The 25,386-nt window shown below is 44.0% G+C and overlaps 1 protein-coding gene across 2 annotated transcripts in view; it reads right to left on the minus strand.

Annotated features, from left to right (window-relative positions):
• The window catches only part of DNAH2 (dynein axonemal heavy chain 2), a 109,856-nt gene that overhangs the window by 77,218 nt on the left and 7,252 nt on the right, over positions 1–25,386 (minus strand). For both annotated transcript variants that reach the window (XM_006062873.4, XM_006062878.4), the window contains exons 4-14: positions 21,928–22,098; positions 14,020–14,248; positions 13,359–13,469; positions 12,946–13,184; positions 10,988–11,179; positions 10,158–10,315; positions 9,441–9,528; positions 6,442–6,647; positions 5,884–6,013; positions 5,415–5,597; positions 4,181–4,395 (exon numbers count right to left, since the gene is read on the minus strand). In XM_006062873.4, the coding sequence (XP_006062935.4) occupies positions 4,181–4,395; positions 5,415–5,597; positions 5,884–6,013; positions 6,442–6,647; positions 9,441–9,528; positions 10,158–10,315; positions 10,988–11,179; positions 12,946–13,184; positions 13,359–13,469; positions 14,020–14,248; positions 21,928–22,098 (1,922 nt within the window). The remainder of the gene's footprint in view (positions 1–4,180; positions 4,396–5,414; positions 5,598–5,883; positions 6,014–6,441; positions 6,648–9,440; positions 9,529–10,157; positions 10,316–10,987; positions 11,180–12,945; positions 13,185–13,358; positions 13,470–14,019; positions 14,249–21,927; positions 22,099–25,386) is intronic.

Raw genomic sequence — 25,386 nt, forward strand, 5'->3', positions numbered from 1 at the left:
GGCTCCACAGTAAACAATACTAACAGAGTCATATTAAGAAAAACACTGAATGTCAGTTTAACCACAAATTCTATCATAGCTATACCAGGAGGGTGGGGGGGTGTAAATACGTATGGGAACACTTCTAGTAACAGAATCATATTCTCTTATGTTCTTCAAGCTGGAGGCCTTGAATTTGACTCTGTCAACATCTTGGTAAGCCTGGATACTATCCAACAGTGCACTAAGTTGTTTCTTCATTTCCTCATCTTGACAAGACTTTTCAAAATAACTTTAAGCCAAATTATCAAATTTTAACCTGTCAGTCAATACGATGAATTTGAAAAACACCTTCCTGATGCTGAGCCGAAAACCCTATGAGGACATTTTTTTCACAATGATGCTCAGGCTTAGCCAGAAATTTGTCAAGAAGTTTCTGGAATGCAAATTTATTTTCCTGATACATAAAATTTCTTAAAAAAAAAAAACAAATAACAAAACCAGTCTGGGACTTCCCTGGTGGTCCAGTGGTTAAGACACTGTACTTCCAATGCAGGGGGCATGGGTTGGATCCCTGGTTGGGAAATTAAGATCCCACATGCCTCGTCGTCATGGCATGGTCAAAAAAATTTAATTTTAAAAAATCAGTCTGGGGAATTATTTTTGTAAAATATTTTCTGTTTCCTTGGACAAGTGCTCAGGCAATGGAGCCAGGGCAAGTAGGCTGACTGGGTTTGGTGCTGACAGCCCAGAATGAATTGACCTGATGGAGAAAATGCTGTCAGACCAGAGAGAAATGGAGGAAGAGGAAGTCCCAGTCGCAAAACACTGTCAGACGCCAGTGTCCCTTGTCCTGCCCTGGAGAAGTCCTGCTACACAGAGGAGTTGGCTACTTACACAGCGATAACACAACTTTTTTCAGCCAGGGTACAGACGCCATCTGGAATATGTTTGTGTTAAGTGCAATCTGTAAGGCTGGTCTGGTTGTAAAATGTGGTAAAAGCCAATTTGGACTTCAGAGTTCAAATATTTGGGATAGAAGGTGGGACAACAAAACCCTTTGTAAGATAAGATCAGTGCTGTTAGGGACTGGAAGTCTCCCAGAATGGAGGGAGAGCCAGGTAATTCTGAGGATAATCAGGGCATTTGAAGAGCACACTTATTTCAAGACCTTATCTAGATCATGAGCACAAAAAAGTAGACTTGATAAAGTTATCTGCTCCTCGTTGGAGGAGTCAATTGGTTTAGAAAAGCTGAAACTGTCTTGGATGTCTTTACTGGTTTAATGAGCCCAGACTTTTCAAAATCCTTCCCTGTGATCATGGTTTTTTGTTTTTTCCCCCATACATTATTTACTGGATTGAGGTAGTTTTAGCTTAAAGCCACAAAAATGTAAAGCAGCTTATAACAGATCCCTCTAGACAACAACTGCCAAAGGATCGGGGTACCTCTTCTCTCTGGAGGAAGTGTTTTAGCCATTATTTGAGTTTCTGCTAAACCCAGGCCATAAATATTTGGCCCAAAAAGACTGCATAAAGATTGTGCAAACGGTATTTGAGATAAATATCCAATGTGTCTCTCGACAAGAGATGATCACGGCAGACAGAAAGCAGTCTCCTAAGCTTATTGGGGCTACGTGGCCAGGTGCTAAGCTCAAACATCAGGTGGACACACCGCGGTGAGGAGAAGGGAACAAGACTCAGGGAGTCCAGGTGAAAGCCCCTGGAAAGCCTCAGAACCCTCGTGGAAACAATGCAACTTCCAGGTCTACCAGTAGAGGGTTGATAGATTAAATTATGGTACAGTCAAAGCATGGGAAGCTGTAAGCCATGAAAAGTAATTATGCAGTTCTGTACACACAGAATGGAAAATCTCCCACACATATTGTTAACCTCAAAAAAAGCAAGTTAAAAAATGCTGTTTATAATGGGATCCTGTTTTATGTGTGCAGTGTGTATTTTTGATTACATGGTAATCATGGTTACCTCTAGGGAGTGGAGCTGTGTGCTGGATTTTCACTTTTTCCTTTATATTCTTCTATACATCAATCTCTCTTTTTTTTTTTTTTCTTTTACAGTGAGCATGCACTACTTCTGTTATTTAAATTCTTTAATTTAAAAAGTAAAAAAAGAGGGACTTCCCTGGTGGCCCAGTGCCTAAGACTCCTCACTTCCAATACAAGGGGGCTGGGTTCCACCCCTGGTCAGGAAACTAGATCCCACATGCTGCAACTAAAGACCCAGCATTCCACAGCTAAGACCCTAAGACCGGGCACAGCCAAATAAATACATTTTTAAGTAAAGTAATTAGCCTCCAATTAAAATAAATAAATTTAAATTAAAAAAAAAGATTCTAAAAATTAAAGAAAAATAACCATATGAAGCATATGAAATGGGGAGAACATGAACCAAATCTTTAAGAGTGGTTATCTTTGGGGGAATCTTGTTCTTCCTTCTACTTTTATGCATTCTGCAAATTTTCTAAAAGGATCAAGAATTTTATAATAGAAAAAAATCAAATAAATCTTTTGAGAACACTTCAGATGTAAAGAATAGTGTGAACTGCTGCTGCTGCTGCTAAGTCGCTTCAGTCGTGTCCGACTCTGTGCGACCCCAGAGACGGCAGCCCACCAGGCTCCCCCGTCCCTGGGATTCTCCAGGCAAGAACACTGGAGTGGGTTGCCATTTCCTTCTCCAATGCATGAAAGTGAAAAGTGAAAGTCAAGTTGCTGAGCCGTGTCTGACTCTTAGCGACCCCACGGACTGCAGCCTACCAGGCTCCTCCATCCATGGGATTCTCCAGGCAAGAGTACTGGAGTGGGGTGCCATTGCCTTCTCCATAGTGTGAACAGTATGCTACTATTCATATTAAAAAGTACTTTAGAGATTTCCCTGGCAATCCAGTAATTGAAACTTCATGCTCCCAACGCAAGAGACTCGGGTTCAATCCCTGGTCAGGGAACTAAATCCCACAATTAAAGATCCCTACATGCTGCATACCAAAACTAAGACCCAGTGCAACCAAATAAATAAATATTAAAAATAAATATTATTGTTGATTTATGAGGCCATTTTATAGGATCCTGCTTGGCCATACCTCAAAAAACCATGAGCCCTATCAAAGCAGATCTCAACACCCCTCCCTGGTCAAAGGCCTATCTCAAACCTCTTACCCTCTGGTCTTCACACCCTGCTTGTCACCTGCTTCCTGATCCATATGGCTTCTCATCTCTGTCCTTCTCACTACTGCCTCCCCCTCACCCCTCTGACCTGACACTCAGCACTGTCTCCCTGTTTTGGTTTTTTTGCTTCAAACATCATGTGTCATCTTCTCCCAGTTAGGTTGCTTTTGGCTCCCAGGACAGACACACTCAGTCTCTCTGTCCATCTCCACACAGGCCCTCTCTGGCGAAGCCCCTTCCACATTTTCCCCAACAAATAAGGACATTCCATGAGTTAATGCCAGTTCTAGAAGCCTGGGAAGCCACTCTTACTATAGGGGCTTGCTGATGACAAGGAGCCCAAACCTATCAGGAAGAAAGTGACTTCCTTCCTATTAGGAAAACATTGTCATCAGAAGGGTTGTCATCTCTGTAGAAGGCCACCTTACCAAGTTCCCTCTTTTTATTTCTCTCTTCTGCATCTTATCTGGGAAGGAGGCAGGGATCCAGGGTATAACTGTTCACTTACAGAGCAACAGGGGGCAAGGACATCGTCACTGGACACATCCCCTGTGCCCATCTTGGTTCTTAGCACATGGAAGGCACTCACTATATATTTTTGAATAACTAATGAATAGACTGGTTAAACTGAAAACCTGGTGATATGAGAATGTCATGATTCTACAACTATAGGACAGGGTGTGACCTGAGAGCCCCACTGACTCTCGGGAAAGCCCCCTCGGTGGCTCATGGTTGGCATGATTTCGCTGAGACACCGTGGCCACCTAGTGGCAGGACACCTACATCACTGGTGTAGTAGGTGACAGCGGATTTTCTATTTTTAATCAGTTGTTTTTTTGTTTTGTTCTGTTTTTTAAGACTAAGAAGTGGGAGGAAACATATTACGGGGTAAGAGAGAATCAGAGGAATGGAGAGGAGGAACCAGGAGACGGGAGTTAAAATTCTCAGGAGGGCTGGGGAAGGGAAAGGCGCCATAGAAAGGACGAGCGGAGGGGGAGAGGGGCGGGCAGGGTCTCCTACTTGTCAAAGTTCACGTCCAGCATGCCCGCCTTCTCCTGGCTGATTCGTAGCAATGGCGTGTCCAGCCGCCGAATGCAGTCCTTGTCCAGTGTGGCTGTCCAGTCTTGGAAGGTTTTTCGCACCAATTCATCAATGGCCTGAACCATCTGCTGGTAGGTGTGCACACTCTCCTCTCCGGTCCCGATGTGGGGCAGGAAATGAGCATTGGAAAGACACTGTGGAGGAGAACCAGGGACGCTGGGATCCACCTGCCACGTTCCTCCGTGTTATCATCGCCCTGAGAGCCCTATTCCACTCCCCAACACACACACCCCGATTATATGTGTAAAGCAGACCATGGAGATCAATTTTGACTACTGGGAGGGAAAGGGGAGCCAGAAGGAAAGGTGAGAGGAAGAGACCAGGCACAGCGAAAGAGGTAGTCAAAATGAAGACAGGGAAGGGGAAGGTGCGAGGAACTCGGAGAGCAGCATTGTCATATACGGGCTTCCCAGGTGGCTCAGTGGTAAAGAATTCACCTGCCAATGCAGGAGACCAGGAGACATGCATTCGATTCCTGGGTGGGGGAGATCCCCTGGAAAAGGAAATGGCAACCCACTCAAGTATTCTTGCCTGCAAGATCCCATGGACAGAGGAGCCTGGGGGACTACAGTCCACAGGGTCGCAAAGAGTCGGACACAACTAAGCGACTAAGTACACATGCACACATTGTCATACATACACTACCGTGTGTAAAATAGGTAGCTAGTGGGAATCTGCTGTGTAACACAGGGAGCTCAGCTCAGTGTGCTATGATGACCTAGAGGGGTAGAATGGGGGCCGGGTGTGGAAGGGAGGTCCAAGAGGAAGGGGATATATGGATACACATAGCTGATTTACTTTGCTGTACAGTAGAAGCCAACACAACACTGTGAAACAATCATACTCCAATAATAAAATAAAATAAGAAAGAGAAGTACAGACATTCAGCTTGAGGAAAACAGTTGGGAAAAGAAAGTCAATTACAGGAGGTGAAGGATTTAAGAGACACAAGGTCAAAAACAAGCATGAGCCCTTCCTCAGGACAGGCCAGTTCCTCTGACACGCCCCTTGCACCCACTTAGTCTCAGGTCAGGAAATCTCTCCAGGAAGATGCTCTGGACTGGCCCCCAGGGCTCCCACCCACCAGCCTAGGGCCCAGCCTGCAAACTCTGTCATGGCACTGAGAACAAGTTCCAGGAAAGGCCAGGCTTACGTTCATGACTCTGTCGATGCGACGCCGTAGGATGCGCACCCAGTGGGCCTGCCCTGAGTACTGGGCCATGTAGGGCTCCAGGTAGGGCCACTTCTTATTCAGCTCACGGTTTACGAGTGCAAGCTCACTATTGAACAGCATGTAAAGGTCCACGGCCTTCTTGTCATATGTTCGCTTGATGGCCTGACGAAGAAGAGGAAGTAAATGACATAACCAGGGATATGGGGTCCCTGCAGCTCCCCATCCTGGAAGAAAGCTAAACCCCTGCCATGGGAGTCCTCTCCCCAAGCCCTCCGGACACCAGGGGGAGGGGGCGGGCAGGGACAGAGGAAGAAAAGAAGCGCTGGCAGTTTAGGACATGGGTGAGAGCACAAATGGAGGTTGGACGGTATCTGGAAGGACCAGGAGGATGTGAAGGAAAGCTCAAGCAAACCAGGGGTGGAGGAAGGAAGCTGGTGGGCAGTCCCACCTCTCGGGCCGAGAGCCGATGGAAGGTATCCAGCAGCAGCACCCCGTGCTCCACGTCACGGACTAACTCGAAGGCTGAAGTGATCAAGTTCTGAGTCATCACCTCCAGGTCCTTGACTCCAGCCCGGAACCTGCACCGTTAAGAGGCGTGTCGAAGGGTGGGCGACGTGGCCTGGCCCCAAGAACCTCCCTGAGTGCGACTCCAATGTTTTATGTACGGAGGGGATCCTCAGTGTCAGCACTGAGTGCTTCACACACAGGAATCCATTTAGTCCTCAAAACAACTCAGTGGGGTAGGCTGTATTGCTAACCGGATTTTATAGATGAGGAAACTGAGGTCCAGGTTGGTAGAGCAATCTGTCCAGAGTCATGTTAACTAGTCTGTGGCAGAACCGGGATCCAAGGCCAGAAAGGCTGGCTGTGGCACCCTACATCTGAGCAGCCACCGTGCGCTTCCCTTGCTCGCCCCCTATTTCTGACCTGCTGCCCCCACACTCCGCTCTGGTCTCCCCTGCCCCCCTTCCCTGTCTATGGAGGGGGTGGTCTGTGACCCTCTCACCTATTGTAGTCTTCATGCCAAGAGGTGTTCTTGACGTCCAGGATGCCCCCGCGGACAGCTCGTAGCACATGCAGGTTTTTGTGAAAGATGTCCTCAATCTCCAGCAAGTTCCGTGTTATCTGGGGCCCCTGGGCACCGAAGAAGCAGGGGAGGGGTCCTTGCTTTCCATCTTCCCAGCGGGCAAAATGGTACTGACAGTCACATACCTGCAAAGAAGTCAGCATGAGGCTTCCTGCCCTCCTGTCTGAGTCTTCCTGTCCCAAGTTCTTTGGTTTAGCTTGTGTTGTGGTTGTTCAGTTGCTAAGTCATGTCCCACTCTTTATGACTCATGGACTGCAGCAGGCCAGGCTTCCCTGTCCCTCACTACTGGTTTAGCTTAAAATGGCTAAAAAACTAAGGAGGACCCACCAGATGCAAGGGGCTTCTGGGGTGAATTTTAGCTGCACAATGAAATATGAAAAAAAATTTGGCCTTGGAGTACAAAATGAAGCAGGGCAAAGGCTAATAAGAGTTTTGCCAACAGAATGCACTGGTCATAGCAAACACTCTCTTCCAACAACACAAGAGATGACTCTACACATGGACATCACCAGATGGTCAATACCAAAATCAGATTGATTGTATTCTTTGCAACTGAAGATGGAGAAGCTCTATACTGTCAGCAAAAACAAGACTGGGAGCTAACTGTGGCTCAGATCATGAACTCTTTATTGCCAAATTCAGACTTAAATTGAAGAAAGCAGGGAAAACCACTAGACCATTCAGGTATGACCTAAATCAAATCCCTTATTATTATACAGTGGAAGTGACAAATAGATTCAAGGGATTAGATCTGACAGACAGAGTGCCTGAAGAACTATGGACCGAGGTCCGTGACACTGTACAGGAGGCAGGGATCAAGACCATCCCCAAGAAAAAGAAATGCAAAAAGGCAAAATGGTTGTCTGAGGAGGCCTTACAAATAGTTGAGAAAAGAAGAGAAGCTAAAGACAAAGGAGAAAAGGAAAAATATACCCCTGTGAATGCAGAGTTCCAAAGAATAGCAAGGAGAGATAAGAGAGCCTTCCTCAGTGATCAATGCAAAGAAATAGAGGAAAACAATAGAATGGGAAAGACTAGAGATCTCCTCAAGAAAAATTAGAGATACCAAGGGAACATTTCATGCAAAGATGGGCACAATAAAGACTAGAAATGGTATGAACCTAACAGAAGCAGAAGATATTAAGAAGAGGTGGCAAGAATATACAGAAGAACTATACAGAAAAGATCTTCATGACCCAGATAACCACAATGGTATGATCACTCACCTAGAGCCAGGCATCCTGGAATGAGAAGTCAAGTGAGCCTTAGCAAGTATCACTATGAACAAAGCTAGTGGATGTGATGGAATTCCAATTGAGCTATCTCAAATCCTAAAGGATGATGCTGTGAAAGTGCTGCACTCGATATGCCAGCAAATTTGGAAAACTCAGCAGTGGCCACAGGACTGGAAAAGGTCAGTTTTCATTCCAATCCCAAAGAAAGGCAATGCCAAAGAATGCACAAACTACGGCACAATTGCACTCATCTCACTAGCAAAGTAATGCTCAAAATTCTCCAAGTCAGGCTCCAAAAGTACATGAACTGAGAACTTCCAGATGTTCAAGGTGGATTTAGAAAAGGCAGAGGAACCAGAGATCAAATTGCCAACATCCACTGGATCATCGAAAAAGCAAGAGAGTTTCGGAAAAACATCTACTTCTGCTTTATTAACTATGCCAAAGCAACAAACTGTGGAAAATTCTTAAAGAGATGGGAATACAAATCACCTTACCGGCCTCCTGAGAAATCTGTATGCAAGTCAAGAAGCAACAGTTATAACTGTACATGGAACAAGAGACTGGTTCCAAATAGGAAAAGGAGTACATCAAGGCTGTATATTGTCACCCTGCTTATTCAACTTACATGCAGAGTACATCATGTGAAATGTTGGCCTGGATGAGCACAAGCTGGAATCAAGATTGCCAGGAGAAATATCAATAACCTCAGATACACAGATGACACCACCCTTATGGCAGAAAGCGAAGAACTAAAGAGCCTCTTGATGAAAATGAAAGAGACAAGTGAAAAAGTTGGCTTAAAACTCACATTCAAAAAACGAAGCTCGTAGCATCTGGTCCCATCACTTCATGGCAAATAGATGGGGAAACAATGGAAACAGTGAGAGACTTTATTTTCTTAGGCTCCAAAATCACTGCAGATGGTGAATGCAGCCATGAAATTAAAAGACATTTGCTCCTTGGAATAAAAACTATGACAAACCTAGACAGGATATTAAACAGCAGAGACATTACTTTGCCAACAAAGGTCCATCTAGTCAAAGCTGTGGTTTTTCCAGTAGTTGTGTATGGATGTGAGAGTTGTACCATAAAGAAAGCTGAGCACTGAAGAACTGATGCTTTTGAACTGTGGTGTTGAAGAAGACTCTTGAGAGTCCCTTGGACAGCAAGGAGATCCAACCAGTCCATCCTAAAGGAGATCAGTCCTGAATATTCATTGGAAGGACCGATGCTGAAGCTGAAACTCCAATACTTTGTCCACCTGATGTGAAGAACTGACTCATTGGCAAAGACCCTGATGCTGGAGAAGATTAAAGGCAGGAGGAGAAGGGGACGACAGAGGATGAGATGGTTGGATGGCATCACTGACTAGATGGACGTGAGTTTGAGCAAGCTCCAGGAGTTGGTGATGGACAGGGAAGCCTGGCGTGCTACAGTCCATGGGGTTGCAAAGAGGCGGACACAACTGAGCGAATGAATTGAACTGAACTGAAATGAGGCAGTGATAACAGGCAAGAGTCTCTTAGCACAGCATGGTGGCTAGGTGCACAGCCATATGATAAGAACCAAAGAGGCAAGTTTTGTGTGTAGCCTCACCCCCAGCCCCAGCTCCCCCAGCCCCTGGGCCAGGATTCTGGAGCATCTGCTGTAGGCTCTCAGTCTCCCTGACAGTCTTCCTACCTCGATGAGGTCCTTGCAGCGTTGTACAAAGGCATCGACCTGGGCAAATATGCTGGTCTGGTCTAGGATCCAGCCCCGGGTGGAGAACCTGTCGTGAGAAAGACTGACCAGTTGGAAGTGGGAACATGAGGCATTTACCTCCCCAGGCCAGGCTAGAACCAGGAATTCTGGTTCAAAGGGAGCCTGAGAAAAGGAGACCCCAAGAAACAGTTTTTCTGAATGCCAAGTAAAGAAACACAAGATGAGGAGAGCCAGAGAGAAAAAGAAAACATCTTGGTTCTAAGAAAGAGTTTGGTGGTGGTGGTGGTGGTGGTGGTTTAGTCTCTAAGTCGTGTCTGGCTCTTGCAACCACATGGACTGTGGCCCTCTAGGCTCCTCTGTCCATGGGATTTCCCAGGCAAGAATACTGGAGTGGGTTGCCATCTCCTCCTCCAGAAGAGAAAGTTTACACACAATGAAATTTTAGACTTTAGAGCCAAGGAAGGAGGAAAAGACCAGGAGGGATTCCTGGGTTGAGGGAGGGGAGGTTACTTAGAGTTAGGAGGACCTAGGACTGAGAGCTAGAATATCTGCATCCAGAGAGAAAACTCGGACCATGTAAAAACTCTAGAAAAAAAAATACAGTCCACAGCCTTAAAGTACAAGCAGAAGAGATCAAAATCTCCCCGCTCCAGGCATGACAAGTGGTAACACACAGGATGTCCAGATATGTCGTACTGGGTATGTGTCTGCACAGCCCGAAGGTAGTGGTCCTTCCAGGCGTGACAGCAAGAGATGCAGCCTTGTAGGTCCTCCTTGCTAGAGATGACGTAGCCCTCAAAGATGCGGTCCAGGGAGATGGCATGGCAGCACAGGCGAATGATCTCATTGCTCATCTGCGGGAGGAGTCCCGACAATCTCAGTTTGCAGCCTTAGTTGCACCGACCCTCTCTTGGAGCCCCCAAGACCACGACTCAGGTCTCGGGCTCTTACTTCTTGATACCCACGGCTCCTCTCGTCCCTGGTCCTCCACTGCTGGTGCGGCAGCGCCTCTGGGTTCCACCTCATTTGCCCACCTCATTTCCAGCCAGTGCTCAGCTCAGCACCCTTTCCCCACTCTTTGCCCCTCCCCCAATGAAATATGCCGGGTTCTGCTCCTCAAAAGCCAGTGTTCCTTCCTATATCTATCTGCCTCTCACTCACTGCAAGGTCCATCTTTGGCAATGAGAAAGAGCAGGTCTTCCCCTCCTGTACAACTCAGCCTGGGAGTCAGACCTTCCTGGCCCCCTCCCTGTGCTCCATCAACACCTCTTCACAAAGTCCCCCTCTTCCCACCCAGGCTTCATCCATCTGGAAGCAAAGTGTCCAGTCCAGGTCCCAACTCTGAGCCTCACTAAAGTAGATGATGCAGGCAAAGGGCCCGTGGTCTCTGTCTGACCCGAACAGCATTGTTCACTACCTTTTCACCATAGATCTGCCCAGTGAATTCCACCTTCTCCAGAAATCTGCGTGCTACCAACATGGCCACCCCCTCACCACCCTCTGTCCCACCCTCTGCAGACACACACCTTCCGGAAGAGGGAGGTCAGTCTCTCCCGAGTATTGTAGTGGGGAGAGTTGACCCAGATGATACGGATGAGGCTGATCAGCCTCGGGAGTTTACTAGAGATGTCCTTCGGCCGCATGAATGCCAGTTCCTGGTAAGGCTCCTTCAGGATCGACAAGAAAGTCAGGTTTGACTGTGCTTGACGAGAGCCATCCTGGCAGTAAAGAGAAATCAGGAGAAGACTTAGCCCCTGGAAAGCACAGGTTCAAAGCAAGTGCTTCTGGTCCTCCTCGAATTCCAGCCAACCTGCCTTTCCCGGCAAGTGTTCCCAGTTAACGTTACCTAGACCCCATCACCCCAGGTCTCTGCAACCCTTTGGGACCAGAGTGTGTGCGTGCCTACTTTTCCTCACTGATTAGTTTCTAACTCAGGTTTCGTGTCTATTCCTCTAGTTTTTCCCCTTGAACTCAGAACTCTGCACCAAGGAGACGCTCAAGAGCTGTTGATCAACTGACCAGACATCACTTGCATTCATCCCACCTTGTGGCTCCCACCATAGCCCCCCCTTCACTACCTTGTTCTCAAAAGATAATTTTAGACTTCTCCATCTAACTGTGGCTCAATTCCCCTTAAAGTGTGTGGGTGCATGAATAATCGTGTCCAATTCCATGCAACTCCACGGACTGTAACCCACCAGGCTCCTCTAACCTCTATCTATGGAATTTTTCAGGCAAGAATACTGGAGTGGGTTGCCTTTCCTACCCCAGGGAATGGTCCCAACCCAGGGATCGACCTGTATCTCTGGCACCTCCTGCATTGGCTGGTGAATTCTTTACCACTAGCGCCACCTGGGAAGCCCCAAACTCCCTTCAGTTCAGTTCAGTTCAGTCGCTCAGTCATGTCCGACTCTTTGCAACCCTATGGACTGCAGCACACCAGGCCTCCATGAATACCAGTTTCAAATTCCTGCTAGGAAGAGATCGCTTCTCTCTCTGTATTCTACAGATTATCTCTGATCTCTGTCTGTCACAACACTAATATAATCAGCTTGTCATATTATATAAAATGTAATTTAAAAAAAATTTTATTTTTGACTATGCTGGATCTTTGTTGCTGCACAGGCTCTTCTCTAGATCAGGCAAGCGGGGGCTACTCTCTAGTTGTGTGTGGCACACTGGTTCTCATTGCCGTGACTTCTCTTGTTGCGGAGGACAGGATCTAGGGTGCAGAGGCTTCAGGAGTTGCGGCTCCCAGACTCTAGAGCACATGTTCAACAGTTGTGATACATGAAGTCAGTTGCTCCATGGCATGTGGGATCTTACTGGATCGGGGATCAAACCCACGTCTCCTGTATTGGCAAATGGATTCTTTATCACTGAGCCACCAAGTGAGGTGAAAGTCACCCAGTCGTGTTCAACTCTTTTCGACCCCATGGACTACACAGTCCATGGACTTCTCCAGGCCAGAATACTGGAGTGGGTAGCCTTTCCCTTCTACAAGGGATCTGCCCAACCCAGGGATCGAACCCAGTTCTCCCACATTGCAGGAGGATTCTTTACCAGCTGAGCCACAAGGGAAGCCCCTGAGCCACTAAAGAAGCCTTCAAATATAAATTTTTGAAGTGTTTCTTTTGCAGCTCTCTTTGCTGAACTGAATGGGTTCGCCTTTGACCCCAGGCCACATAGTCATCTCTTTTGTGTTAGCCTTCCTTCTCAGCTGGATTGTAGGGGTTGAGCTCCTAGAGGGCACTCAACATAGTACATTTGGCAAGTAACTAGGTGTCTCCCTAGTTAAACTATAAGCTCCTTGAGGCCTTGTGTTCTACTATGTTTATACTCTCCCACAAGCCCAAGTCCAAGCACTGGGTGCGTCTATCTCTGCGGCTGATGAATATGTTGACTCTCTCTTCTTAGTGCCTTACATTATCCCCACCACTGGGCACTTTCTGCCAAGTCTGCATCCTTCGATCCACTCACAAACCTGGATCTGCTGGGCCAGCTTCATGAAGGGTGCCAGATAGGATGACTTGGCGAGACGCAGGATGGACTCGATGTGCTTCACTCCCGGCTTCACCAGCTGTTTGCTGATGCCAGACAGGTCCATGCATCGGTTGCGCCAAAACTCAATCTCCTCCAAAGGACCTAAGTTTTCTCCTGTCTCCACCGACTCCTGGGCACTGAGCACCTCCTTTATCTGCCGTGTCCAGTGGATCATGGAGGCTGCCGGGGAGAGGACAAAACCTCTTGCATTTCCTTGCAGCGCTCCCCACTTTCATCCTTCCCTCCACCCGCAACAGAACCCTCCTAAACCACCTCCTGTCCCAGCCTCTGCGCTGCCCATCCCTACTCCTCCCCCTCAGGAGCCCTGACACAGGAGCAACGCCAGCCACTCACTCTCTAGTCGCTGCACCAGCTCTTTGTCTTTAACCACGACCTCAGGCTTCATGTTCATGGCCTCTGTGGGGATGTAGAGGACGGTGTGCCCCTCCAGCTTATACCGAGTGTCTGAGGAAACGAAAGAACCAGGAGAGTTCACAGAGGGTGACGGGTTTATGTCACCCTAGTTCCTATCATGGCTGATGATCCGGGGCCCAGGAGCTATGTGCATCTCAGGAGAGCAGGCAGGAGAAACTAGGACTCATGCTTTTTTGACATCAGGAAAATGACAGAAGGCAAGAGGGAAAACCTCGTTGAGATGTCATAAGAGACTGTCATAAAATGAGGTCTGAGAGCAATACAATGCCCTCGACACTCTCTTCCAGGACACAAGCACTCCCCTGCTGCCCCCACACTACCTCCAGTTTCCCTAATCCCACATGTACTCTTGGAAATTTCCAACTCTGAGCAAGTCTGGGCAACTGTTGGACCACAGAAAACTGTATCCAGATTAGAAGGCACACTGCAGACCCTGTTTCACTCATTCAACAAACACATTCCAAGCACCTACTCTGTGCCAAGCAACGCAGGTACTCAGGATCAATCTCCCACCTGCCTCACTCGCTCTACTATTGGTGGGGAATGGGGAGAAAACAGGCACCCCGGCCATTCTGCTCACCTGTTAGGCAGGCCAAGAACCTGTGCAGGTGAGAAGCAAAATGATTTCGAATGCTCTCGGGCCAGGTTGTGTTTTTAAAGATCTGAGGGGCAAAGACGCCACTAAGCAGCCGAAGTAGGGCTGGGATGTAGGCACCCCGCACTGTCCCAAACTGCACCGTCTCCTCAAAGTTCTCTGGAGTGATGGGGACCGGGGCTTGGCGAATGAAGTAGACAATCTGGTTCTGAGTCTGCATGGAAGACAGTAGAGCAGAGTTCAGGGTCCAGGCCCAGCCATGCTACCCAAGGGAATCTGAGGCTCCAGTCATGAAACCCTGGTCGCATCCCCTTAGCAAATCCTGATCCTTCTCCAAATATAAGAAACACGAGATGTTTCCTGTTCTTGTCAGGGACACAACAGTTTCTGTATCCAGAGGGTTGTGGAGGAAATGCAGAGAGCACTCCTTGAGGGTAAAGACTGCGTATTCTCTACAGAACCTAGCAGTGCCTGGGACACTCTAGATGCTCCATAAATGACAGATGGATGGATAAATGGAATGAAAAAGATACAGGAAAAGCAGAAAGGAGATGAACCAAAGGTAAGAGACAATTGTCTAAGGTTTTTCTTTCACTTGCATAACTTTTCCCCCAATTTTTTTCTTGACCATGATGCATGTGGGTTCTTAGTTCACTGACTAGGGATTAAACCTGCACATTCTGTATTGGAAGTTTAGAGTCTTAACCACTGGACTTCCAGGGAAGTCCCTCCCCTAATTTTTCATTTATCCTGCAGTTTTGTTTATGCTGAGTTTTTATTGTTTACATTAAAAAATGTATAACTTTCATGTTGTTAAAACTTCTTAGTTTCTGACTTCTACATGGTTAGAAAAGTCATTCCTACTCTAAGAACAGTTTCACTGTTTTTTTCTTTAGTGCTTTTGTAACTATTCTTTACAATTTATTTAACTTTAAAAACTGAAAATAAAGTACAAAGAAGAAATTCATAATCATTCATCTTCCCGTTACCCAGAATTAAATTTTGGCATTTTGTATTTATTTTTTAAAAAGATAAACAACTATTATTTTTGTTAGAATTATGTTATTTATAAATATCTGAAACAATGCAGAAAAGTACACAGATAAAAATTTAAATGTCGTTAAAATTCCACCATTTAGACACTAATCATTATCATTAGAGAAAATATTATTCTAGACATCTCTTGTAGATATATATACAGAAAAACAAAAAAATTATTTCAAAATAGGATCATGCTATTGCTTTAGGATCATGCTATTTTTAATTAAAAGTATTGAATTTAATGGAATAAAAAGACATTGATAAATTGTTGAGCTCCAAATAAATGTTTCTTTAGCTGTAAGAGAGATTTCTTCCTAAAAGACCCCTTTCTAAGGTTGTAAGAAAGATTATGAAAAATATTAAGAGGTTAGTTTTTTCCAGGATTCCCTGGTCCAGTGGTTAGAACTTATCGCTGCCATTGCTGTTGGCCCAGGTTCAACCCCTGGTCAGGCAACTAAGATCCCGCAACCCAAGTAGCTGAAAAACAAAGGTTAGTTTTCTCATTACCTTTCAACTTTAACTTCAACTGACTCACCGCTTTGAAAGGTAGGAACATGGGCATGCATCCTCATACTTTCTCTCATTGTCTTACCACTTCCCAATTTTTGTTATACTATTGTTTTGACATGCCCTTCATCTAGATCCACTAATTGTTAACATTTTGCCACATGTGTGCATGATGGCACTCTCTTCTCTCTCCATCTCTGTCTCACATCCTCTCTCTCTCTCTGCTGAGCCAGCCATTTCAGAGCTAGTAGCAGACGTTATAAAACTACACCCTTACATACTTCAGCATATGGCTCCTAAAAGTGAGGATATTCGCCAACACTCCCCAAACTGTAATTATCACACTCAGAAAATTGAACTTCATTTAATACTTTACATAATACACAGTTCACATTCAAATTTTCCCAGTGGTCCAAATAATGTCATTTACAACTGCTTTCTTCCCACCCAGGATCCAATTCAGATCACACAAGGTTTCTTTCATGACAGTGATATTTTTAATACTCCGGGCCAGTTGATTTTCAAAACGTCCCTTAATTTTAATTTGTCGGATTGTTTCCTCATTATTAGATGCAAGTTAAATATTCTTGGCAGGAATACCACATAGGTGATGTTTCCAAAGAATTAATTTCCTTAAATGTAATCAGCTTAACTAAGACATGTGTTGACATTAAACATTGTGTAACAAATTTTTGTGGAATAAAGTATGTCCTTTCAGTTCCCCCATTCAGTTCCTTCAGCAGTTCAGGGAAATTCTCTGTATTCTATTTTAAAATTTATATTTTGTTTCATTAGCTGGCTCCCTTTGTTAGATTACCTGTGTCTGTCTTTCACACGTATCAACTTCTCTCTAATCGTATTGTCATTGGTTTTTTTCTTTTCCCTACACTGTAATTATCTCAAGCCTCTCTTCTATGTCCATTCATATTTTCAGCAATAGTTATTCAGTCCCTTGCTGTTTCTAACCTACTAGTTTTAACATGTAAACAGGCTGCTTTATTTCAAAAATCTGCAATCGCTCTTTTATCTCATTCTCACATTTTATTGTTTCGTCGCTCAGCTTTTTAAAAAATTAAATTCTTATTAAGTCGTATTAAAACATGATGCTGGTGTGAAAAACTGCCTTCTGTTCAGTTACATTTTCCTCACGTGCACGCTTTGTTCTGCTCTCTTTCTTCCTTGATGTAGTATGCTTGCAGTTGCCCTGCAATTCCTTTTCACTTGCCTCCTGCTTGCTCCGCTCTCTGAATTCATTCCTTCTGCTTTCAAGTACTGTGGGTGACTTCCTGATGTCCCACTGTGAAAGCCCAGTTTGACTTCCTCATTGAAGTTAAAGCGAAATGAGTGGGTATTTTACGTTCCATTCACTTTTCTCTAGACTAAAATAATAGCGTGAGAGGATGGGCAGGTAGTTAAGACCAATTTAAAACAGTGTAAAATCTTTGTTAAAATGCATAGGCTCTCTCTTTTCAGATTTTGTTAAATACTCTGAGGTTCACTCCATTTCACTGCTGGTGGTGGTGAGGAGGGGTGTCCACCATTCCTGCAGGGAGAATGGTTTCCTTAAATCAGTGCATAGACCTTTCAGATTTTGCTTCTTTCCTAGTTTGTTTACTCTTGGGTGCTTGTTTTTGTTTGTTTTTCTGGCTTTACTTTTTGCTATTGTTCCAAGTATTCAAAAGAAATAATTTCCTAAGGAAGTTTTTCAACTGTCCTTCTTGCCCTAGGAGAATACAATTAAATCCGTGATCTATTTAGAATTTATTTATCTGGGGCTGTGCTGGGTCTTCACTGCTGCGAGGGTTTTTCTCTCCTTGTGGCGAGCAGAGGCCACTCTCCAGTTGCGGTGCTTTGGCCTCTCCTCGCGCTGATTTATCTTGCTGTGGAGCGCTGGCTGTACGGCACAGGCTCAGCAGTTGCGGCACCTTGGTTTAGTTGCTCCCTGGCATGTGGGATCGTCCCAGACCAGGGATCAAACTGTGTCTACTGCATCGGCAGGCAGATTCTTTACCACTGAGCCACTGGGGACGCCCTAGAATATATTCTGGCATGCTAAAAAGGCTTTTTTCAGCTTTGCCAAACCATAATTGACAAATTAAAATTGTGTTTAAGGTGTACACCCTGCTGTTTTGTGGCTTCCTGGTGGCTCAGCTGGTAAAGAATCTGCTTGCAATGTGGGAGACCTGGGTTCGATCCCTGAGTTGGGAAGATCCCTTGGAGGAGGGCATGGCAACCCACTCCAGTATTCTTGCCTGGAGAATCCCCATAGACAGAGGAGCCTGGTGGGCTACAGTCCATGGGGTCGCAAAGAGTCGGACATGACTGAGCCACTTTCACTTTCCTTGCTGTTTTGATATAAATGTGCACTGCGAAATGATCACTACAATCAAGCTAATTAACATATCTATTATTCCATATGGTTACCATTCTCCTTTCTTTTTGTAGTGAGAACACTTAAGATCTACCCTTTAGCAAATTATACAGTAATATTAACTAGAGTTACCACACTGTATATTAGATCTCCAGAACTTATTAACCTTGCATAAATGAAATTCTGTATCATTTCCCCCCCAGTCTTACTGAAATATAATTGACCTATAACACTGTATTAGTTTAAGGTATACAATGTAATGCTTTGATATGTATATCTATTGCAAAAATGATTACCACAGTAAGTCCAGCTAACATTTATCAGCTTACATAGTTACAATTTTTTTCTTATCAGAACTTTTAAAATCTACTCCCTTAGCAACTTTCAAATATATAATCCACTATTGTTAATTAGAATCACCATGCTGTACTGTACATCACATCCCCAGAACTTATAACTGGAAGTTTGTACCTTCTGGCCAACTTCACCCATTTTCTGTACTCCCTCACCCCCAACTCTGGCAACCACCAATCAGTCCTCTTTTTCCCTCCTCTGGTTCTCAATCTGTGCCGTTCTCTGTTCCTATGAGTTTTGTTGTTTTTTTTTTCTCCAGATTTCACATATAAGTGAGATCATACAGTATTTGTCTTTCTCTGTATTATTGCACTAAGCATAATACCCTCCAAGGCCACCTGAAAGTGAAAGTGAAGTCGCTCAGTTGTGTCCAGCTCTTTGCGACCCCATGGACTGTAGCCTACCAGGCTCCTCTGTCCATGGGATTTTCCAGGCAAGAGTATTGGAGTGGACTGCCATTTCCTTCTCCAGGGGATCTTCCTGACCCAGGGATTGAACCCAGGTCTCCCACATTGTAGACAGACGCTTTACCGTCTGAGCCACCAGGGAAGTCCAAGGCCACCTATGTTGTTGCAAATGGCAAGATATTTTGTCTTTCTCTTTGCTGAATAATATTCCATTGTGTGTGTATGTATGGTATGTGTGTGTGTGTGTGTATATACATATACATTTTCTTTATCCACTCATCCAATAGATGGACACTTAAGCTGATTCCATATCTTAGCTATTATAAATAGTACTATAGTACATGGGGGTGCCAATATTTCTTCGAGAGTGATTTCATTTCCTCTGGATACATACCCAAAAGTGGAATTGCTAGATCATATGGTAGTTCAATTTTTTTTTTTTTTGAGGAACCTCCATACTGTTTTCCACAACTGCACCAATTTTCATTCCCAGTGCACAAGGGTTCCCTTTTCTCCACACCTTCATCAATATTTGTCATCTCTTGTCTTTTTGACGACAGCCATTCTAACAGGCATGAGGTGATACCTCATTGTGGTTTGGATTTGAATTTCTCTGATTAGTGACACTGAGCACCTTTTCAGGTACCTGTTGGCCATTTGTATATCTTCTTTGGAAAAATGTCTTTTCAATTCTTCTGCACCTTTTTAAATCAGATTGTTTGTTTCTCACTATTAAATTGTATGAGTTCTTTATGTATATTTTGGACATGTATTCAAATCTTATCAGATATAGGATTTGCTAATATTTCCTCCCATTCATAGTCTGCCTTTTCATTTTGTTGATGCTTTTCCTTTGCTGTGTAAGAAGCTTTTTAGTTAGATATAGTCCCACTTGTTTATTTTTGCTTTTGTTGCCTTTGTTGTAGTGACAGAAACCGTGTACCCTTTGATCAACAGCTCCCTTTTTTCCTCTTGCCCCAGCTATCTACATTTTTTAAATGGAAAACCTTTGTTTTCCATGTTCCCCAATTCTATTCATGGAATAATCCATCTTTCCCCACAGATTTTAAATGCTAGCTTTGTTGAAAATGCTTGCCTATATGTTTCATTTCTTTCTGCTTCTTTGCTGTTGCTTATATAATACATATTCCTGCCCCGGTCTATTTTCAGTTCAGTTCAGTCACTCAGTCGTGTCCGACTCTTTGCAACCCCATGAACCACAGCACGCCAGGCCTCCCTGTCCATCACCAACTGCCAGAGTCTACCCAAACCCATGTCCATTGAGTCGGTGATGCCATCCAACCATCTCATCCTCTGTCATCCCCTTCTCCTCCTGCCCCCAATCCTTCCCAGCATCAGGGTCTTTTCCAGTGAGTCAGCTCTTCGCATCAGGTGGCTAAAGTGGAGTTTCAGCTTCAACATCAGTCTTTCCAATGAACACCCAGGACTGATCTTTAGGATGGACTAGTTGGATCTCCTTGCAGTCCAAAGGACTCTCAAGAGTCTTCTCCAACACCACAGTTCAAAAGCATCAATTCTTCGGTGTTCAGCTTTCTTTATAGTCCAACTCTCACATCCATACATGATTACTGGAAAAACCATAGCCTTGACTAGATGGACCTTTGTTTTAATTGCTCTTATTTATTTATTTTTGGCTGCACTAGGTCTTCATTGCTACACCCAGGCTTTCTCTAGTTGCGGTGAGTGGAGGCTACTCTCCAGCTGCTCAGTGTTCAGGCTTCTTATTGCAGTGGCTTCTCTCATTGCAGATCATGGGCTCTAGGATGCTCACACTTCAGTAGTTGTAGCTCATGGGCTCAGAATCTGCGGTTCCCGGGCTCTAGAACACAGGCTCTGTAGTTGTGGCACACGGGCTTAGTTGCCCCGGATGTAGAATCTTCCCAGACCAAGGATTGAATCCATATCCCCTGCATTGGCAGGCAGATTCTTAACCACTGGACCACCAGGCCAGTCCTAATTACTGTAATTTAATAAAAGATTTTCATTCACAGGTCTCCTTCATCACTTTCCTTCTTAATCATTTTTTTTTTTTTTGCTATTTTTCAGGATATACTTTTAAAAATCCTTTACACTAGCAATCTAGGGACTGTGGTACTTCGATTGGAGTTGTAATAAAATGGTACATTTAATTGGATGGAATGATCTACATAATATTAAGATTCCCACTCAGAAACAGGATAGGGCTCATCATTTATTTAAATCTTCTTTTGTGGCCTGCAACAAAGTTGTTTTCCTTCATATACATCCTAAGTTTTTGGCATATTTTTGTTACTTTTCTGAATGAAATTTTTTTGTGTGATGCTTTATAGCCAATTATTGCCAATATACAGGAAAAAGAGATAGCCTGTTTTGGGCTTTGCTTAATAAGGAAAGCTTTACAAATTGTGTCATTGTACAGGACCATGCTACTCTTCATTATCATTTCAATTTTTGTATGTGGACCAATAAAAGCCAAGCAATAGCCTTTTTCTTTTCCAAAATTTTATTTCCCCAAATTTCAAACATACGGGAACACTAAAAGAATTTTACAATAATAACCTGTACACCCACCACCCATATTCTACCACTAACTTTACTATACATCTGTCTTTTAACTGTTTTCCTACCTGTGGTTTACCTTTCACTAATGTATCCTCCCCCACTGTTGAAATAGTTACCTATCTAACTCATGAAAGCCCTTAATAGTTCCCTCTGGAATAAAGCCAAATTCTTTAGCATAACATTCAAGGCCCTTCAGAGGCAGAGACCAACCTACCTTTTTAGTATCATTTCCCCCAACTCCTCGTTTCTTTGCACATAAAGTGTTCTTTACCTGGATGCTCTTACTCATCCTCGATGAAATCCTACTTACCCTTCATCCCGAACTCAAATATCTCCTCCATCACCAGGCCTTGCCAGCATTCCAGGGGCTACATTAGTTGCTCCCATAAGACTCTTATAAAGCTTTGTCCAGGCATCATAATATATTGTAAATATTTTTTATATGTCTGTCTTCCCCACTAGACCATGAGATCATCAAAAGCAAAACCCTGCCTCATTTCTCTCTGTATTCTGCTGCCAAGCAGGATGTCCCACACACTGTGAGGCTCAACAGACCTTGGGCATGAGAGATTAGATACAGATGACTGGGGTCTGCGGAACCCGCAGCCCCCTGGGGAGAACACCTTGGGGTCTGGATGGTGGAGTACGCACCTGCACAGGCATTCCCAGGTCTAGCTTCAGCCCCATACAAGGGTCGATGAAGATGGTGAGGATGGGTTCCGAAGGGTCCTGGGCAAAGTGTTCCAGAACAGCGCTGTGCTCCTCTGTCCATGTGGCGTCCGCCAGTCCTGTCAGCACAGCTCGGGACAGGAGGAGGGGCTTCTGCGGAAGGAGAGCAGAGGGCCAGAGCAGGCACAGCTGTCAGTGTGGGGCACTTCCCCTCCACTGCCATGTGTGGGAGTCATGGGGAGTGAGGGCAGGCAGCTAGGTTCCCAAGAAAAAGCTGAGGCCCAACTGACTGATAGGTTTCAGAAGAAACAAGACAATAAGATCCTCTTCCCTCTATGAGTAAAAATAGAATGGATCATAGAGGAAGACTTAGGGATAGTATCTTTCTGAAATATTTCATTTATGCCTGTGGTTGTAAAAATGTCTTATCAAAAAACTTTCAACCTCACAGTAAAACTAAATTAAGGGAACATGTAGGATATTAGCCTCAGTCAAGAAATTAGGGGCAAGAGGATGACAAGCTGGAAAAAGAATAAAGGTAGAAGAGCAGTTTTTCCATGATGTGGCCTCCACAGAATACTGGAATAAGTTTGCTACACTGGGCAAAAGTCAACTGGCCCAGCAGCTAGAAAAAAGAAAAATGGAGCGGAAAAGACAAAACTGGAAAACAACAAAGGACAAATCAATTGGATGGAAAATAAGTCATAACTGGTGGCTAGAAAAAAACATAGCATTATTTAGAACAGCATTAAATAAATTAAGAAAACTACAGGATATGAAGACCTAGCTCAGTGAACTGGAGAAGTCCCTCTGTCCTCCCAGTACTCCTAGAAGATGAAAAGCAATCCCTTTTGCTTACAGTTTCCAGGTCAAGAAAATTTAACCACTGATCCAAAATCTTTCATATATAAAGACATGCATAAAAGAACTTTCCTGGTGGTCCAGTGACTAAGACTCTGTGATCTCAGTGCAGGGGACCAGAGTTCAATCCCTAGTCAGGGAACTAGATCCCACGTGGCACAACTAAAGATCCCAAGTGCAACAACTGAGACCTGGCACAGCAAAATAAATAAATAAATAAATTTCTTTAAAAATTTACAATAGCTAGGACATGGAAGCAACCTAGATGTCCATTGGCAGACAAATGGATAAAAAAGCTGTGGTACATATACACAATGGAATATTACTCAGCTATTTAAAAGAATGTATCTGAATCAGTTCTAATGAGGTGGGTGAAACTGGAGCCTATTCTACAGAGTGAAGTAAGTCAGAAAGAAAAACACCGATACAGTATATTAACGCATATATATGGAATTTAGAAAAATGGTAACGATGACCCTTATGCAAGACAGCAAAAGAGACACAGATATAAAGAACAGACTTTTGGATTCTGGGGGAGAAGGCGAGGGTGGGATGATTTGAGAGAATAGCATTGAAACATGTATATTACCACATGTGAAATAGATCACCAGTCCAAGTTTGATGCATGAAACAGGGCACTCAAAGCCGGTGCACTGGGACAACCCTGAGGGATAGGATGGGGAGGGAGATGGGAGGGGGGTTCAGGATGGGGGACACATGTACACCCATGGCTGATTCATGTCAATGTATGGGAAAAAACCACTACAATATTGTAAAGTAATTACCCTCCAACTAAAATTAATTAATTAATTTTTTTAAAAGACATGTATGAAGACCCAGTGAAAAGAACACTAAGGACATGAACAAACATTTCATGCTATTAAAAAAAGAGACAGAAAAAAAATGAAAATGTGGAAAAATATTCAATTTCACTTGAAATTAAAGAAATAAAAATAAACACAGCAAAAGTATATCATGTATTGCATATAATTATTTAAAAAAAAAAAACCTGCTAAACTGCTAACACCCAGGCTTGGAAAGGGTTTGTTGCTAGTATGAGGGCAAAAAATGCAATTTGTTTGAACAATAGTTGGCATTATGTATTAAAGGTGTTACAAATGTTCTTTACTCTTTGATTCAGGAACTCCATATCCAGGAATCTAATTTTAGGAAATATTAAGTATTTCAAAATATGTTAGTTTTATTTATAAAATTCATCACAGTACTATGAAAGCAAAAAAAAAAAATCATAAATGGAAAAATGTCCAAGAGTAAGGATTTAACTATGGTACATATACCTTATCAAGCACTGTGTGAACATTTAAAATGGTACTTACAGGGAATTCCCTGGCAATCCAATGGTTAGGGGGCTTCCCAGGTGGTGTTAGTGGTAAAGAACCCACCTGCCAACGTGGGCTTGATCCTTGGGTGGGGAAGATCCTCTGGAGGAGGACATGGCAACCCACTCCAGTATTCTTGCCTGGAGAATCCCATGGACAAAGGAGCTTGGCAGGCTACAGTCCATAGGGTCACAAAGAGTCAGGCAGGACTGAAGTGACATAGCAGACACGCCAGCGGTTAGGACTCCACGTTTTCACTTCCCCAGGACCAGGTTCAATCTCTGGTTGAGAACTAAGATCCCACAAACCTCGAGGCACAGCCCAAAAAAAGAGGCGTCTTGTGATTTATGTATTTCTGATAAAAAATAATAGCATCCCAATTTTTTTTTAAGGTCCTTTTTTAAGGAGCCTAGTTCCCCTTACGTTGGGAGCACAGAGTCTTAACCACTGTAATTCCAGGGAAATCCCCTGTATTTTTTTTTTAAGAATGTAATAACATGAAGAATGATAAAATGTTTTGTGAAAAAGCCTAATTTAAAAAGTATAATCTGTAGTATAGTTAAGATTGTTAGAAAACAAAATAACTCTCAAATCTACAGAAAGAAAGGACATATACCCAATTACTAACATTGAATGTGTTTAGTCATAACTTCATTTTCCCTTTCTTTGTTTTACTTTTCTATCCCTTCCAGTTTTTTTCTTTAATGAGTAGTTGTTATTTTGCTCTCCCTTTCTAGAAAGTTCAAGGTCACTATTCTTCTAACCCAGGTTAGAAGGTGTCCCCAGGCTCTGATGCAGCTTGAAAATAAAGGTATAGGGGTCATGGAGTGTCAATTTCTGAAAGTATTTCAAGTGGCTTCTGTAAACTTTTCAGCCAAAGGAGAGCACCGAAGGGCAGGAAGAAAGAGGATGCCTTAGAAATTAGGACAGTGTCTGCCAGCTTGTTCAACTTGTCCAGATGTTCACCCATTCGACAGATAAAGCTTGTCACATTTTGACCCAAGATGGAGAGACGAGGAAGGGCCTGCTAAAAGTCCCGTTCCCTCCTGAAAGCTCTCTTCTACTGGAGGAGTAGGGGGCATGGATAACTCTGCCCTTTACTCAGTGTACTGGATTTGCAGTGAGCAGGCTACCAGTTTCTGCTGGTAGAAAGAAAAGGTATCAAGTGAGAGACGGAAGAGAATTCCTCAAACACCATTCTGCAACTGATCCTTTGAATCACCAATTGCTGGTGAGGAAT

Source organism: Bubalus bubalis, chromosome 3, assembly GCF_019923935.1.
Source record: "Bubalus bubalis isolate 160015118507 breed Murrah chromosome 3, NDDB_SH_1, whole genome shotgun sequence".
Classification (NCBI taxonomy): Eukaryota; Metazoa; Chordata; class Mammalia; order Artiodactyla; family Bovidae; genus Bubalus; species Bubalus bubalis.